This window comes from Glycine max, chromosome 14 (assembly GCF_000004515.6).
Source record: "Glycine max cultivar Williams 82 chromosome 14, Glycine_max_v4.0, whole genome shotgun sequence".
In the NCBI taxonomy this organism is placed as follows: Eukaryota; Viridiplantae; Streptophyta; class Magnoliopsida; order Fabales; family Fabaceae; genus Glycine; species Glycine max.
The window spans coordinates 745,756-761,381 of NC_038250.2; the positions used below are offsets into that span (position 1 = coordinate 745,756).

Here is a 15,626-nt window from a genome sequence, read left to right on the forward strand (position 1 = left end):
CACCTAATAACAGAATATTATGGTTAGGATTCTTCTTCGATCGATTGATTTAAACTGATGGGTGGAATTTATTTATTTGTTTATTTATGCAGCCTTTTGAAGTCACTCTGATAAAGATGACTCAGCCTGTGAGCCTGAAATTTGAAATGAGATGTGTGGACATGCTCAGGAAGGCAACGCTGTTATCTGATACACTCACCATCGATCAGCTTGTCAAAGGAGCTGCCGGCGGCTGTGTTTGTGTACAAAATTGCTGCCGAGATGGGTTGTGTTCGCTTTCACTTGCCGCTTTATTTTTTGCACACGTTTTCTGGATTTGATATAAAGTAGGACCTGGCACGAACAGTGTTTGCTGGGGTTCATGTGTAGCTAAAAGGAATCAAGCTTTGATGTTCTGTTGTTTTCTTGTCATTTGCGGTTGGAAAGCACTTTCTACTCTTGGTTTATAAGTGCTTTTCCAATTACGGCCAAATACAGTGAAAAGGCATCTTCAATCATGAATAAAATCCAAAGGCGTATATTTTTAAGCGCAAATACTAACAGAACAGTAAAGAAAGCATTGTGAATCTCCCTTGCTGTGATGAAAACCAAATACAAAAAAGTGTTGCCACGATCTAGTTTGGTAATTGTTTCAAAGGATGTCCATCGGTGAAGGAAAGGACTTCAAAAAGGTATACTTGGTAGATCAAGTTGATAATGGGACGTAACGTTTGCAAGTTTATCGACTTCCATAAATTTCAGGGTATTAATCTCTCTGCCTTCTGTACTCTGTTATGCTAAAAGAGAACAAACATACCGAGTTAATCCTTATTGAAAAAATATTACAAAATGTCTAGATAATATTGGGAGAAAAAAATATGAAAAACATTAATGCGAGGAAACCAAATAGCCTCCCTTTCTCCATTGCTCATCACATATCAATTTAAATTATAAAGGCACAAGAAAGTATTAAGTACAAAAAAGAAGGTAAAAATGATAAAATCTATCTAATGATAAATCAGGTCTGTAAAAGGAGGTGCGCTGGAACATAAGCAATGCGAAGAATTGGATGACTATAATCAATATCACTTACCCAGAACAATTTTAACTTCAGCATTAAATTAGTGCAAGTTTTTATCCCCTATAACAATAGATAAATAAACAGGCCGCACTATCTTGTACAGATTGTTGAATACTCGTTGAAACATTCTCCAAAGCCCAATAGCACAAAACGATCAAAGTTGAAGTAATGGCAATAGAACATCAGCAGTTGATGAATATGGTACAGTGATGAACTTCAACCACACGTATCAAACTTCAAGAAGAAAAGCATATCTTAAAGACCGATATGAAGAAAATTTTCATTCTTATTGCCTCCAATCTTCACTGGCATAAACTGCTTGATCTCCGAGCTCCTCCTCAATCCGAAGTAACTATCAAAATTCAGATGGTAACTGTTATGCTTTTCCTTCGTTTCACTTTACAAACGAGAATACATACACGACAAATATCAACTTCATCTCTACATGAGACTCAGCTATTGCTTTTAATATGCATTTTATTATTAAGAGAATCATATACAGATATTGCCATCAAGCCACATAGGGTGAGAAGCCTAAAGAGGAATAACATCTACAGATTACAGGTACTAACTAGTACGACTGCTATTGCAAAAAAACGACAGAACAAATTAGCATATTTACAACCAGCAATGAACAAAATTACAGGTTATAAAATCATCACTTAAACACTACTGATATCACAAATATACCACCTATCATAGAAAACTGCCACCACCTTTCCATGGGAGAGGAATTGGTGAGTTGACAAAATAAGTTTGGTAAATGAATTTTTTTGAAGTATTCAAGAATCATGACCATCATGCATGCAGTAAAACCATCAGCATAAGAATCAGATAGAGACCTGGTTGTACTTTTCTAGCCGTTCTCCTCTGCAAGGAGCACCTGCTTTAATTACACCAGAAGCAAGGCCAACAGATAAATCAGCAATGAAAGAGTCTATAGTTTCTCCACATCTATGAGATGTTACCACCCCCCAATGTGCTTCCTTTGCCAGCTTCACCACTTCAATGACTTCTGTAACAGTTCCTACTTGGTTGACCTAGATTACAATGGTAAATCACCACATTTTCAGTGTTTATTTTCTTCAATAAAAAAGAAGAAAAAGTACAGAGCAGTATATTTAAAATACCCTCCCAAATGATTTATAAAAATAAATAAAAAGTGGCAAAACTAAATTACAGGCAAGCTATGTTTAGATTTCTTTCTCTTTTACATAAACTAACTTTTTAATTTACGATCTTGTATTTCCATGAAAATGATATTTGTGGATATCCAACACCTCAACTTAGATCTGAAACAAGATTGCTTCCAGTCCATGAACAACTAAGTTTACTATTTATTATTAAAAAACAAAATAATATCAAAAAATTAAAACATGATAAGATTAAATTTGTCATTAGGCAAAACAAACACTTGAAAGTTAATTGAAGAAACAGCAAGTTACCTTAAGAAGAAGGGCATTACAAGCAGACTCAGTTATTGCTCTCTCAATGCGTTTTGCATTTGACATCAAGAGATCATCCCCAACTACCTGCAGAACCATTCAAAATGAAGGGAAACTATAAAAACAGAAGTTCCAATCAGTAGCCAATAGATAAACTTAGCATCTCGGTGGTAATATGCAAATAACCTTTCTAATGCTCACAACCCCAATAATGTGACAAAAGACAACAATTTTATATGATATTGTTTTTCCTCCCTTGTTCACATAGCCTGCTAATGAGTGAATATGGCATTGATACACTAACAATCAGTTGGTTATTATTTTCTATTAAAAATATCCATTGCTATCATTAAAAAATATCATATAATCTCCAAAATGATAAGGTATACTTCATAGCATCAATCTTCTTTGGCTGCACAAGTTAACCAGGACAGAGATTGAATTCACATTAACTCAAACAAAATATTAATGGATTAAAAAATAATACCTGACAAATCCCAAGACTTGAGATATGCTTGATATGTTCCCAATCTTCCCTGTCAAATGGATCTTCTATTGACACAATAGGGTATTCTACAAATTCAAAAAGAAAAATCCAAAATAAACACAAAGCATAGGCTAAATAATTTATAATGTCCCCCATCAGGAAAATACTAAGATAAACTGGTTTACCAGAGCATAGTTCCTTGAACAACTCTATCATATCCTCTGCTGACTTAAAATTCTGTCCAGACTTTTGAGGAGATTGGAAGTCCAGATCATATCTTTTACCTATATTAGGGAAAACACATATACACAACAGTAAAAACTGGTTAAAATTATTCTAAGGCAAAAGGTGCCCAAAAAGTACTAGGGGGTTTTAACACCATGAGATGAGGCAGGGTGCATCACAGAAAAAGGTGTTAGAGGCTGTTAGCAACTTAGCATTATATATTATAATATTTTGCAGCAACTTTCCATATAAATTAATTATCTAGTATTAATATTAAAAATAAAACATTAAAATGATAAACTATGACAATAAGTTGATAACAAGCTCTACAGATTAAAGTTCATAACAGTCGCTCATCATGCTCATCCTATTGGCTTTTTAATCTAACTCTTACAAACCCTTATTTTATCTCTCCCTTATTTTATCTCTCTGATTCTCTACAGTATGAAAACTCAACCAATCCAAAAGTGGTTACCTTGTAACACCCCCCCCCCCCTCCCACAAAAAAAATAAAAATTACCACATACTGGGTCACATAATACTTGTGAAACCAGAGTTGCCAGATTCAGAAACAAAGCTGAAATGACACCCCTAAATAGAATATAAAGATGACATATTACCATGGCCCAGGATGGTCATTTGTATTTATGTCATTATTGAAGTACTATTATCAAATAAGAGTGCTATTTTTGCATCTCTTAGAAAGACTAGTTTTATTTTGCTACGACAGCAAAAGATAATTAATGGTTCATATTTTCATAAATGACGCAGTTAGCATAGCACTGCTGCAACACAGTCTCTCATTACAATAGCTATAAGCAAAATAGTAAAGCAAGTATCACCAAATTCCATCTTCTTAAGAATCTAAAAGCACACAAGTGAGAGAAACTTAGAAATACCTATGCAAAAATTTGTAGCAGCAACATCAAGAGCTATCTTTATTTTCTCATTATAACCAGTTCTGCTAATGGCCTCCTTCACAAGATCCAGGGCTTCTCTAAAGCTGATGATACTTAAACACAGTCAGCTAAAAGGTAGAAGTAAAATCAAAATGCTTAATATAACAAGAATTATTTGAGTGGAAAAATACTTAATGTCACAAGATTAGCCAAGTGCAAATTTCATAAATATCAAGTGATTTTATATTTAAAAAACTATAATAGTTTGGTATTAAATCTTTAGTTGCTTAAAAATTTAGATAATTAGCTTCAAATAACATTAACAATAAGCAAAAGCAAATACATAAAATTAATACAACCACCCCTTTATATTAAATTTGATAATATATTCTCTTGAAAGTTAACTTAATCTATTAATCTACTCTCTCTTCTTTTTCATTTACAACCCATATTCTTTGGAATTAATTCTTCATATCATGCTTATAACTTTAACTTTTTTATATTTTAATCTAAACATCTTAGATTCTAGTTTTATATTTCACCTGAATTTAAAAATATTCATGCACATAGGACACTAGCTGGTTTTATTAATCTTAAAAAACAGATGTAATCATAATTCATAACATGCATTTACCATGTAGAAGAAAACATGGTAATTATAACATGCAGCAGTTCAAAATGTTGACTAAAAGAAAGTGCAAGTAAGATTAAGAGGCAAAATACAAATGAAATTCTTTTCATCACATATTTATCATAGATTTCAAAGGAACAGATAGATCATATCAATGTATCCAAGAAATCACAATAGACAGTAAGAGAAATTACAGCAGTAAAACCAGTAGTTTGGAGATATTTTTTGTTTTTCTTTCCTTTCTTCTAACATGGAGACTTTTTACCCCTTTTATATTATTCATTTAATGGTGAAGAATTGTACAGAAATTTGTGGTGCAGTGGTTCCATGTAATTGACCCCATAAAGTGGAAAGGCTTTATTGTTGTATTTAACAGTAAAGAATTTTCAAAAGCTGTAGAAATCCAATAAAAAGCTTGCCTGGAGATATTAGGAGCAAAGCCACCATCTTCACCAACATTACAGTTATGTGCACCATATTTTTCTGTAATGACAGCCTGCCCTTTTGTCATCAACAATAAATAAATGTATCAGCTTAAACACGATATCAGCAAGTGGCTATTAGGATTTTTAATCCATCATTGATCAAAAAACATATATATGGGCTGGGAAACAACAGATTGGATTGTCAAATCAATTAAAACCAAATACCACCACCGTAGGAACAGTAAGCAACAACAAAGGAAGACTAAAGTAGTAATAACATAGGATCTACCGATCTAAATCATTATAAGCCAGGTAAACGACAATGTAACCAAACTCAATGCAACTAAACTTGATACGTTTCTAGTTTGGAAACATTGCAATGAGTGAAATTATGAGGAGAAAAAAAATCCCTAAAGATAGAAAGTAAAAGCAATAGGATTGGGTAAAAAAAAGAAGAAATAAAGCAAAACCACCTTTAAGTGATGATAGGTTTCGGTGCCCATTCGCAATGCTTCCTCAAATTTGCTTGCTCCAATTGGGAGAATCATGATTTCCTAATAGGAATTACGTAAGAAAGATTTCATAATTAAAAGAGTTTAAATCACTATGAAGCAGAAGAAACACAGATTAAAAAGAAACTATATCTGTTTTTGCTTGCTCAGAAAATAAAGAACAGAATTAAACACAATAATAAATTGCAAAAGTTATGCCATAAATAATTGAACAGGTGTTAAAAACAACAAAAATAATTGAACATTTGTCATTTAATTTCACTGTTCATTAGTTTCTTTAGAGGAAAGGAACACATCCCTAATGGAGGTAAGATTATTAAAACACTAATGAGAATGTCTAAGAAATTAAACTTCAACAGAAACTATACCTGAATGGCCAGGTTACTCCCAGCATGTTTTCCACCACTTATGACAGTAAAGGCAGGAACAGGAAGTGTTGGGCTGGTTTTTCCAGACAGGTCAGCAATGTGCTTGTAAAGTGGAACCTGTATATTTTTGTCTTTATTTTCATGATATCATGACTCAAACATATATACTTATTTTCCAGATTAAAAGTTAAATGAACTTATAAAAATATTAATTGTTAAAGAGCCATGCCTCCTTTTCTGCAGCACCAGCTTTACAAGCAGCAATGGACACAGCTAATATAGCATTGGCTCCAAGTTCCCCCTGCAGAGAAAATCAGAAACAGAACAGATAATACACACACACACACACACACACACACACACATATATATATATAATCTTACAAAAATTCGGAGAACTATATTGCTAAGATGAATTATTCAAACATGGATGCGCTAGTATCTGATCGCAACAAGTGTTTGATATAAAAATCAATGACACCCACTGCCTTCATCAAGCTCTCCGAAGAATATAGAAGAAAGACAGTCACTAGGAATTATCTTTTTTAAAAAAAATATATTATGAACTTGAACCATTAAAAACTGAAAAGGAAACTAAGTATGCACATACTAAGTGAAATGCAAGTATGCAACTAATGCTTCCATAATATCTTGTATGAATTTATCATATTTCCAACAGCCAAACAAATTCTCCCACTAGCCTAAGTGAGCACTTTGTAAAAGAAATGGAAAATGAAGAGAGAAAAAATAGAACAGTGAAAATATATGGAGATGGAGAAGGAAAACTACGACCTTCACCACTTAGAGTTGTTTCCGAGTAGCAACCTAGCAAGCACTAACCCAATTGTATCCATCAACATAACTAAGAAAAGCTAAACGTTATGTATCCTGGACTAATGAAAAAGACAGTAAAACCATACTATAAGACTATTCAACCTTTTCATAGCATTTTTCCTAATCACTAACCAAATTCATTTGGAAATGTAAAATAATCAAAGCATTGAACAAAACAATATGTAATACGGTAAATTAACAGCCAATTGATTGAATTCATAGCAGGGAGAGAAAGAGAGAGACGTTAAATTACCTTCTTCTCAGTTTTGTCGAGGTCAATCATGGCCTGATCAATCTGCGACTGAAGCGTAGGATCCATACCGATCAACGCCTCAGATATTTTGTCATTGATATTTTTAACAGCTTTAGCCACGCCATTTCCGAGATACACTCCTTTGTCACCGTCGCGTAACTCAACAGCTTCATACCTGAAACGAATCATTAACAAACCAAATCGATAATTGAACGAGAGCGATTGAAAAATAAATAAATAAAAGGCTTACATGCTGGTGGAGTTGCCGCTGGGAACTGAAGCGCGGAACACGCCTTTGTTAGTATGCAAGTCGACTTCGACGGTTGGAATTCCTCTGCTATCGAGGATCTGTCTCGCCTTGATTTTCGTTATGACCGATTGCACAGCTTTTCTCATGTGATTCGACTGCGGTCACCGGAAAAACGCATGCTGAGAAATTCCGATGAGAGAAACGGGAAAAAAAATGAAAAGAGATGATGAGAGGTAGAGAGATACGATGAAGAGAACGGGATCGGAGGTTTTGGCCCTAACGGCGGCATTGACGGCATCTTCGAGTTTCCGGGAAAGCATGTGCTTGTCCAGGTAATCTTGCACTGACATTTCCACAATCAGCTGCGTCTTCTTCTACTCTCCAAATTCTCACTCACAGCTGAGAAGATGTGCGTGCCCTTGCTTTCTTCTTCTGCTGGGAAAACGAGATTCAACACTGATGCTGCTGCTGCTTTTTCTTCTTCTTCCTAGTGTAGCAGATAGCATAGACTAGAAAACCGTTCTTGTTAAACGTCGTCGTATAAGTATAAATAAATCGAGTTTACTTTTAAATTTTGTTTATTTCCTTTATTCCACTAAATTATAATTCAAATATTTAAAGAATAAATTGTCATATATAAAAAGTTAGTTTACATTTATAATAATTACCTTCAAATTATATCTACTCGTCATGGTTTTTAATTAATTTACAATAAAAAAAACTTTAAGCTAATAAAGTATAGAAATTAAACTCTACATTTAATAAGGATAATTCTAAATATTAATGCTGTTAAAAAAAATTGATACTAAAAGCCTTTTAAAAAACACAAAAATGCATCAATTTTCACAAAATTAAACGATTTATAATATGAAAATTTGTTTAGCTCTAGATCATTATGTGGTCGCGATCTTAAGCAATTTCCATATGGTGTATAATTGAGTTTTTTTAGTTTACACCAAAAAATAATAAAATTCAATTATATGTGTCGCGTGAAGTGAAGTTTGACCAAGATCATGACGGTCCGAAATTATATAATAATTACTAAAAATAATTAGTTTAAGAACTTACAAAAAAACTTTCATGTATCACCAATTAAAGATGGGAGTAATTAGCAATGTTATAAGAGCAATTGTAAGCCACAAATGACTTGATTAACTACTCTGATAAATTATTATGTTAACTCAAATGAAAATATAATGAAATTGGCAAGTTGCAGAGAATTTCTAGGAAAGGAGACAAATGATATCCGGTGGAATCATCCTTGATTTAATTTTAATGTATTCTGCCACAGTTCAGTACAATAAACCACAATATAGTAGTAATGGTGTTCGAACCATTAAACACGTTTAATCAATCAGTATGCCCCCCTTTACTATGCAACTACAAATGCACTAGATGAACCAGTAAAGTGATGAATTGATCCTAACAAGCCCTTTGCAGCCCCAAAATGTTTGATTCTGTATACACCAGGAGTTACATCCTGTGGGATTCTCCATTCTATGGTAGCTTTACTGTGAGAACTGAGTTTGAAAGGCCTAGACCACTTGAAGCGCAGGCAGAAATCATCATCATCATAAGCAGGAACCCAAGTATCCTTTCCTTGGAGAAATTCCACCAGGGAAAATGTACCTTCAGTCATAAGGTCGTTACGAGGGCACGCAGACCAGAAAGTAACAGACACCATGTCACCTCTCTTAAAGTTCGAGTTCTTGGGAACATCAGAGCTACAATCCCCAAACTTTACACCAATAGGGGTTGCATCCATCACAACTGGTGTTAATAAGCTTATTTGCTTATCAAGGAGGTCAGGGGGTTGTGGACCTGGTTCTACAGGCTGGCCACTGATGAGAGCACGCGCAAGCTTCGTAAACTCCTGAATGTAAGCACTCAGTGTGTGTGGACCGTACAGCGTGGAAGCACCCTGATAACATGAAAATTGAAGTTAAATAAAGCAGCACATAATGGTTACATCTCTTGCCAATATGAAGTTATGTTATTTGATGATAAGTTGCATCCCTAAAAATGTAAATTTCCACTAATGTTACATTTACTCTTGCTATAGCAATCTAAAAAGGTTTGCTGCATGCTTCATGTCTCTTTCCACAACACAACAGTTGTAACTGACCTCATATCTCTGCACCTGGTACTCTTCGTATGTAGTCACATACTGTGAATAAGTATTAGTCAACCCCGCAATAACAACATGAATGTTGCTACCAAAGCCTTTGCTACCACTTAGCACTGTCTTCACAGCGTCACGAAGACGCCTCCCAGCCATTGTTGTAAATTCTGTCAGAAGTAAAAACAATTACAGGAAGCATGAAGCACCCAAAGAAATACATAGGCCAGATTAGATTGTCTCACAATTCACAAATACTTGTATAAAAATATAAATATAGATCTGCAAGGAAAAAATATGACCATACAAATATATAATATAATAGCACAACATATTAAGCAACACATTTGGATTATATCGGATCTTAAAACATTTAGACACACAAAAATAAATAGTGAGAGACTCGCATAACTAAGACGCAGCCATCCTTTGAATTGAACCCAGTATTGTTGGAATAGACATCATCAAAATATTATGATCCCAATAACAGTTCAACATATTTTTTTTCTCTGACTCAATATATTCTCATTCGACCAAGGTTGTTGATGTTGAAACTTAAATGTTTCAAAATGCAAAGGATAGAAATTCCAACAATAACATCATTTTAAGAAATTAAAAATAAGAGCTCATACCTCCTGGTACACTGAGAATAACAAGCTGCCCAACTCGGAGGATCTGGATAGGAAGTATTGAAGGCTGCAAATGAACATGAGCAAATAAAGGTTCAAATTAGTAGAAGTTATAAAAAATCACACTCTTTGTTTCAGCAGTGAGAGCATTTGCAATCAGGGCCAAATGAAGAAATATTTCCTTTGAAAAAAAGATGCCTTGTGATGGTAGCATATCTTTATGGCAGAAATGGGTGAAGAGAAACATGAAACTACCATCATCAAAGAACATCACGAGTAACTTACCGCCCAATCATATGGTAGCTTCATTTCGCCAGTATCAAGCAAAATGGGCTTTGGGTGGTGACAGTCTACTTGTTCCTTGCCTGGCGTTTTAAGCAAGTTACGGACCAGCATCCAGAAAGGATTTCCCTGACATACAATTAGAAATAATAAGCAGAGTTTCAAAGATATTTAAGAATACAAGGCCAGGATAATAGGTAAGCATAAGGTCTTATCAATGGTTACCTGATCATCACCTTGCTTAAAGTCAAAAGCTCCAGGTCCATCTGTTGTTCCAGCAGCAAATGCAAATCCCATTGCAGCAGGGCATGTCTTTACAACCTCAGAAGCTCCTACTTTAGAAGGATTTACCTCAAGCTGGGAGAAATCTATGAAAGCATGTCGAAAATCAACCTTCCCTTTAATCTGTTCAGATGCTCCGTTGAATAGCTCCACTGCTTTTTTAAATTGTCTCTCCCCTATAATACGTGTGCTTTCAAATTCATCTGGATAACTGCAACATCAGTTTATAGGAGGCACTTTAGCAACCATAAAGGCTTAGGAAAATCGTAAAAAAAACAAAGAAACATTGAGCATGCAATAAAAATTACCCAGGTCCTCGGCCATAGCATAATTCATTCTTTCCTCCACATGTACTATGATTGAAGTCACAAGGTAGTTCAGTGTCTATACAAAAAGCTCCAAGTACATTTGGACTAACATCACCGCAATTTGTTTGACAAAATGCAGAAACAAATCTAGGCTTGTCAACCTGCGTAAGGACACCTCTCACACGTCTAGCAACGCTTGAAGTTTTGGTTGCAGGTTTACCAGGAGGAGATTGGAATGAGGCAGCAAGTTCCAGTAATTCATGGTCTGGACCAATAAATTTAAGTGAGGTTAGAAACGTATTCATTTATTAATTATTATTATTATCATCATATATTCACCTTATTGATAAACTATTTATACCACATATATAAAGCAAGATATCATTCATGTATGTTTCATTAGTTTGCTCCATCAGTCATTTAGGGTATTTACATCTTGTCTTGTTCGTCGACAGCTCCATTAACTCCACCAATATTAGGACTTTTATGAGAAGACTTGTAAAACTCAGAAGCACCAGATCAGAGTTCAGAATACATGTAACTAACTACACAAGGCAATCCAGCACGTTGCCAAAGTACAAATTTTCCTCTTGTTTGGTGGTTGCTCTTACTTTTTGGACTGTTTTAAGGCTTGTTGATTTTCTACAGCAACTATTTCTCTGTAAGGATAATCAAATATATTCTAAAATATGATAAGATGTTTTTATATATTCTAATTTCTAACACAAAAGGGGGGAAATCCTTTGGTCAAACCACATTTGAAGCCTTTACCCTGCAAGGCAAAAACATGCTAGAACAATGGACCCACATCACATGGCATATAAACCTATAAATTCTGAAGCTATTAAATGAACATACTGTAATGGAAAAGAAGCTACTTAATTTATCAATGGATGCATTGTAGCCAAAAGCAAACAGCTTACGATTATCATGAAGGCTGGGAATTATGTTTGAAATTCTTCGGGGGATTCCATCATTTTCAAATCCAACCGAATCCATTCTTACAGACCCTTTTCGCTCAAACCAGTCTTCCATAAATCGTGCAGCTGCACCCTTATTATCCCCGCTAATTAATGAGTTTGTTCGGCTCATTGAAGTACCATGAGTAGCAAACCAATTGAAACTTCCCAAAGGACCCCATTCATCATCAACAAACTTTAACAGAGTCATTTCTTTATCAACATCATACTTAAATTTGCTTCTCTCTGCAGCAGGATTGTTGAGATAAGCACTAGGACTGCGATTTACACCAGCATCTAAGAGCTCTCCTGCAAGTTGAAGATAATTTATCTCAAACCATGCGATATTATCAACAAAGAGAGGGAGAAATGACATAATAATTAAACCATATGACTACCAACTAGTGCACTTACTAGAAATCACATTGATAGCTTTAAAATAATACTACTAAACAAATTCTTAATAAAGTTAACGATGTCAGGAAAAGTAAAGATGGGAAAACCCTACATCCTATAAGAAAAAGGTCAGGCTTGCCTCATTCATTTATTTCTAGACAGTTGGTGCAACTTGCTTCTTGCTGTTTTTCATCTTTTTCTGACATGTTTCAACAGTATGCAAAAACTACCATAATTATAATAATTTACACAACATTTAAATTATCCACCTGTGCTCACATCTGTATATAAATATAAGTACCCAAGGGAGAAAGGACAAAAAAGGAATGAAAAGTCTTTCCCTTACCCTTATTGACAAATATTGATCCTGGGCGGAGATTTTCATGGGCCTGAACAATGGTTTTCTCAATGCCATCAACAATGACATCAAATGACTGGCGAACAAATCCAAGAGATGTCACAATATACACAACATATTGGAGATAACCCCCAGGACCAGCATGAGTGTGAATTCCACTAATAGCCACATTCTTTTCAGTATATAGGTCACCATATCTGTCAAACAAAATAAAGTACAAAATCAGGCACAAAACTTAGGGATCAAACAAATTAAATGGAAACATCAGCCGCTTTTCATGCTAGAGAACGCAATCGCCGGAGAATCCTAAAGCTCAATGTGAACTCAAGAAACCCTGGTGAGACTCTACCAAGCATACCCTAGTGTGACCTGGGTTAGTCATGCCTATTTAACAAGTGTGTCCTCCTATGGTTCCTGCCTTTTTTTCTGGAGGGTGGAGTGAATGGTGCCTTAGTCACGCGTGAGGAGGATCTAGACCTTTATTATATTGGGCCTTAAGATCCGAGAGGTCCGTTGACTCCTAAAGCCTTAGGGCCTCTCCATTGTTAGTGCCCTAGAGTGAATTGGCCATAGTAAATGCTCCTCGGAGTTACAAGTGTAGGTCAGCCATCTACGACCTACTTACTCGGCCAAATGGTCCATAGTCCCTCAAGCTCCTAGCCTGAAAGGCGTAGGCAGTTATTTGGTCAACTATGCCACAGCAGCTTATTTGGCCGGGTGGTCCAGCTGCCACTCACAGATATATAAGAAAATCTCCCATATAATCAATCTTCCATAATTTCTACAAGTTATTATCATAATAGTAATTTCTTGAGAGCAAAGAAGTCATTATTGATACCTTGCTTTCAGCCTCTCAATTACTTTGATGACTACGAGCTGTGAAGCCATGCAAGCGTCGAGGTTCACAAACACTACCCGGTTACCCTTTGGCTGAGCAACAATGAAAGCCCGAGCCCGCAGCCTGAAGTGAACCCCAGATGCAATTTGCTCAGTGTTGGCATACCCCATCATGTTAACATCAGCTGCAGGACCGGTAATGTCATAGCTTCCAAGACCAATCAAGGAATCAGAAGCCGATTGCACAACATCACTCTTCAGAAGTAGCAGGAACAAGAAAAGGGTCCAAACTCGCATAGTAGGGGAAGGGAACTCCATCACACCGAAATTCAGAGAAAAAACAAGAGCAGTTTTTTTTTTTTTAAAGCTCGGCCAGTTCTTCTCATCTCCCTTCACAAATCACACCCACAAAACTTGCAGTTATTACAAAAATAGAAATAAAAGAACTTCCAAAGCAAGCAATTCCAAATTCGCAATCAGTGATAGCTAGAATATAAAATAAATATGGTTCAACATATATACATATTAAATTAGAAAAGCGTAGGAAGCAATAAAGGGCAATTTAGTTTCTCACCACTCAGATGAAAAGCTGGGAATGATGAGATGAGCATGTGGAAGTAATCTAAGTTATCTGTGGATTGCAGAGAGGCTGCCCCAATAAAGGAAAAGGGAAGAAAAGCCAATTGAGAGAGACAAGAGGCAGTGTCCAATGGAGAGAAAGGAAAGGAAAGGAAATTGGACTGGTTGGTAGAGTGGCGGAACTGGCACGGGAAGACACACCCTCCTATTTGAAGGTTCGCACTTTGGATTGCATGGAGTACTCTCTCTCTCTCTCTCTCTCTAATAATTAAGAGATATAAGTTATTAACATTTAATTCAACATTGTTGATATTACAGATATTATATTAATATAGAGTATTCTAAAAAAAACTAGTAATATATCGTATATCATTATTTTATTTTATTTATAATAATTATATACCAAAAATGAAAACTATTATCCATGCTTATTAAACTCTTTCAAAATCACCACTTGTCAATTTTGAGCTAAGTAATAACAAATTGTTAAATGAACAATAGTTTACATAATTTTCTTATTTTATTATTTAAGATAATGTACATATATTAAGAAATTAATTTATTATATTAATTTTATAATAAAATAATTCTATCTAATTAAAACACCATTATTTCTTAAATAATTAAATTCCTAGCTTATAAAATTGTAGTTATACTTTTACTAGTCTATTTATTTTTTAAGAGTGTTATGGAGAATGCGTCCACCTTTAACCTTAAGTCAGTAGTGTTACTTGCATCAAAGTAACACTAGCTTGCAGGAGAAATCACCTTGGACGTGAAACCTTCACAATCATCCCAGCTCTATCCTATATCACAACGAAGAGTGTTATTATAAAACTAATTAATATTTTTTTTAAAAAAAAAGTGATAAATAAAATGAGATAGAGATATCAATGAATTTGACACACTATATGATCACAAGTAGATCTAAATTAAGTGGATGACATATTTGCAGTTAGCCTATAATAAGTAAACGAAAGTGTTGAAAATTTGAGGGATAAGAATGAAGTTCACATGGGCTAAAAATAATGCTTTGAAGTGGGCGCAGAAAATTAGTGGGAACTGGCATGATGAATTATTTTGATTAAATATTGTTGCCAGTTGCCACATGGAGTAATGGAGTTCGATCTCGGATCTTGAAGTTCCTAGTATTAATTCTGTCTCCCACTTATCTGGGTTTCTTTTTATATTTCTCCATTGAATGGGATCAACAACTTTCTATAATGATATAAAGGAAAATAAAATATGTTTACGGTTCATGTACTTGATAATAATGTGTTGGAATAGTAGCTAGACAACTGAATTTGATACAAAATATGTTTTTTTTAGAATGTAATCAAGAAAACTTGGGTATTTTATAATTGTGAGTGTAATAAAATATAACTTTTTTTTTCTTTTCAAAAGTACTATTCTCATTGGGGGAGGCAAAATTGAAGTTTGTGTAGTTATATTTGATTAAATAAAACAACACTTAGGTGTTGGAACTTAA

General features: G+C 34.7%; 2 protein-coding genes across 2 annotated transcripts; both read right to left on the reverse strand.

Annotated features, from left to right (window-relative positions):
* Positions 1–973: 973 nt before the first annotated feature.
* LOC100806538 (cytosolic enolase 3) lies at positions 974–7,908 on the reverse strand. Its single transcript, XM_003544459.5, has 13 exons — positions 7,634–7,908; positions 7,389–7,543; positions 7,139–7,313; positions 6,282–6,353; positions 6,053–6,169; positions 5,646–5,726; positions 5,167–5,243; positions 4,117–4,220; positions 3,178–3,276; positions 2,993–3,078; positions 2,506–2,592; positions 1,903–2,100; positions 974–1,412 (listed from the first exon to the last, which is right to left on the reverse strand). Exons 1-13 carry the CDS (start codon positions 7,736–7,738, stop codon positions 1,347–1,349), a joined length of 1,422 nt encoding a protein of 473 aa, XP_003544507.1. The 5' UTR covers positions 7,739–7,908; the 3' UTR covers positions 974–1,346.
* Positions 7,909–8,633: 725 nt separating this feature from the next.
* Positions 8,634–14,439, reverse strand: LOC100810626 (neutral ceramidase 1). The gene is made up of 10 exons (XM_003544468.4): positions 14,133–14,439; positions 13,560–13,948; positions 12,710–12,918; positions 11,932–12,276; positions 11,009–11,273; positions 10,644–10,911; positions 10,422–10,547; positions 10,140–10,203; positions 9,514–9,677; positions 8,634–9,309 (listed from the first exon to the last, which is right to left on the reverse strand). Exons 2-10 carry the CDS (start codon positions 13,874–13,876, stop codon positions 8,761–8,763), a joined length of 2,307 nt encoding a protein of 768 aa, XP_003544516.1. The 5' UTR covers positions 13,877–13,948; positions 14,133–14,439; the 3' UTR covers positions 8,634–8,760.
* Between the last annotated feature and the right edge of the window lie 1,187 nt (positions 14,440–15,626).

What these genes read in the sequence shown, in the direction of transcription:
- LOC100806538 (XM_003544459.5), bottom strand. Translation starts at nt 7,738, where the DNA reads ATGTCAGTGCAAGATTACCTGGACAAGCACATGCTTTCCCGGAAACTC. An exon ending in AAACCTATCATCACTTAAAG is followed by an intron (nt 5,244 to 5,645) that starts GTGGTTTTGCTT and finishes ACAAAAGGGCAG; the next exon opens with GCTGTCATTACAGAAAAATA. An exon ending in GGCTAGAAAAGTACAACCAG is followed by an intron (nt 1,413 to 1,902) that starts GTCTCTATCTGA and finishes GAATTTTGATAG; the next exon opens with TTACTTCGGATTGAGGAGGA.
- LOC100810626 (XM_003544468.4), bottom strand. Translation starts at nt 13,876, where the DNA reads ATGGAGTTCCCTTCCCCTACTATGCGAGTTTGGACCCTTTTCTTGTTC. An exon ending in TGCTATGGCCGAGGACCTGG is followed by an intron (nt 10,912 to 11,008) that starts GTAATTTTTATT and finishes CTGATGTTGCAG; the next exon opens with TTATCCAGATGAATTTGAAA. An exon ending in AGCTACCATATGATTGGGCG is followed by an intron (nt 10,204 to 10,421) that starts GTAAGTTACTCG and finishes GTTCATTTGCAG; the next exon opens with CCTTCAATACTTCCTATCCA.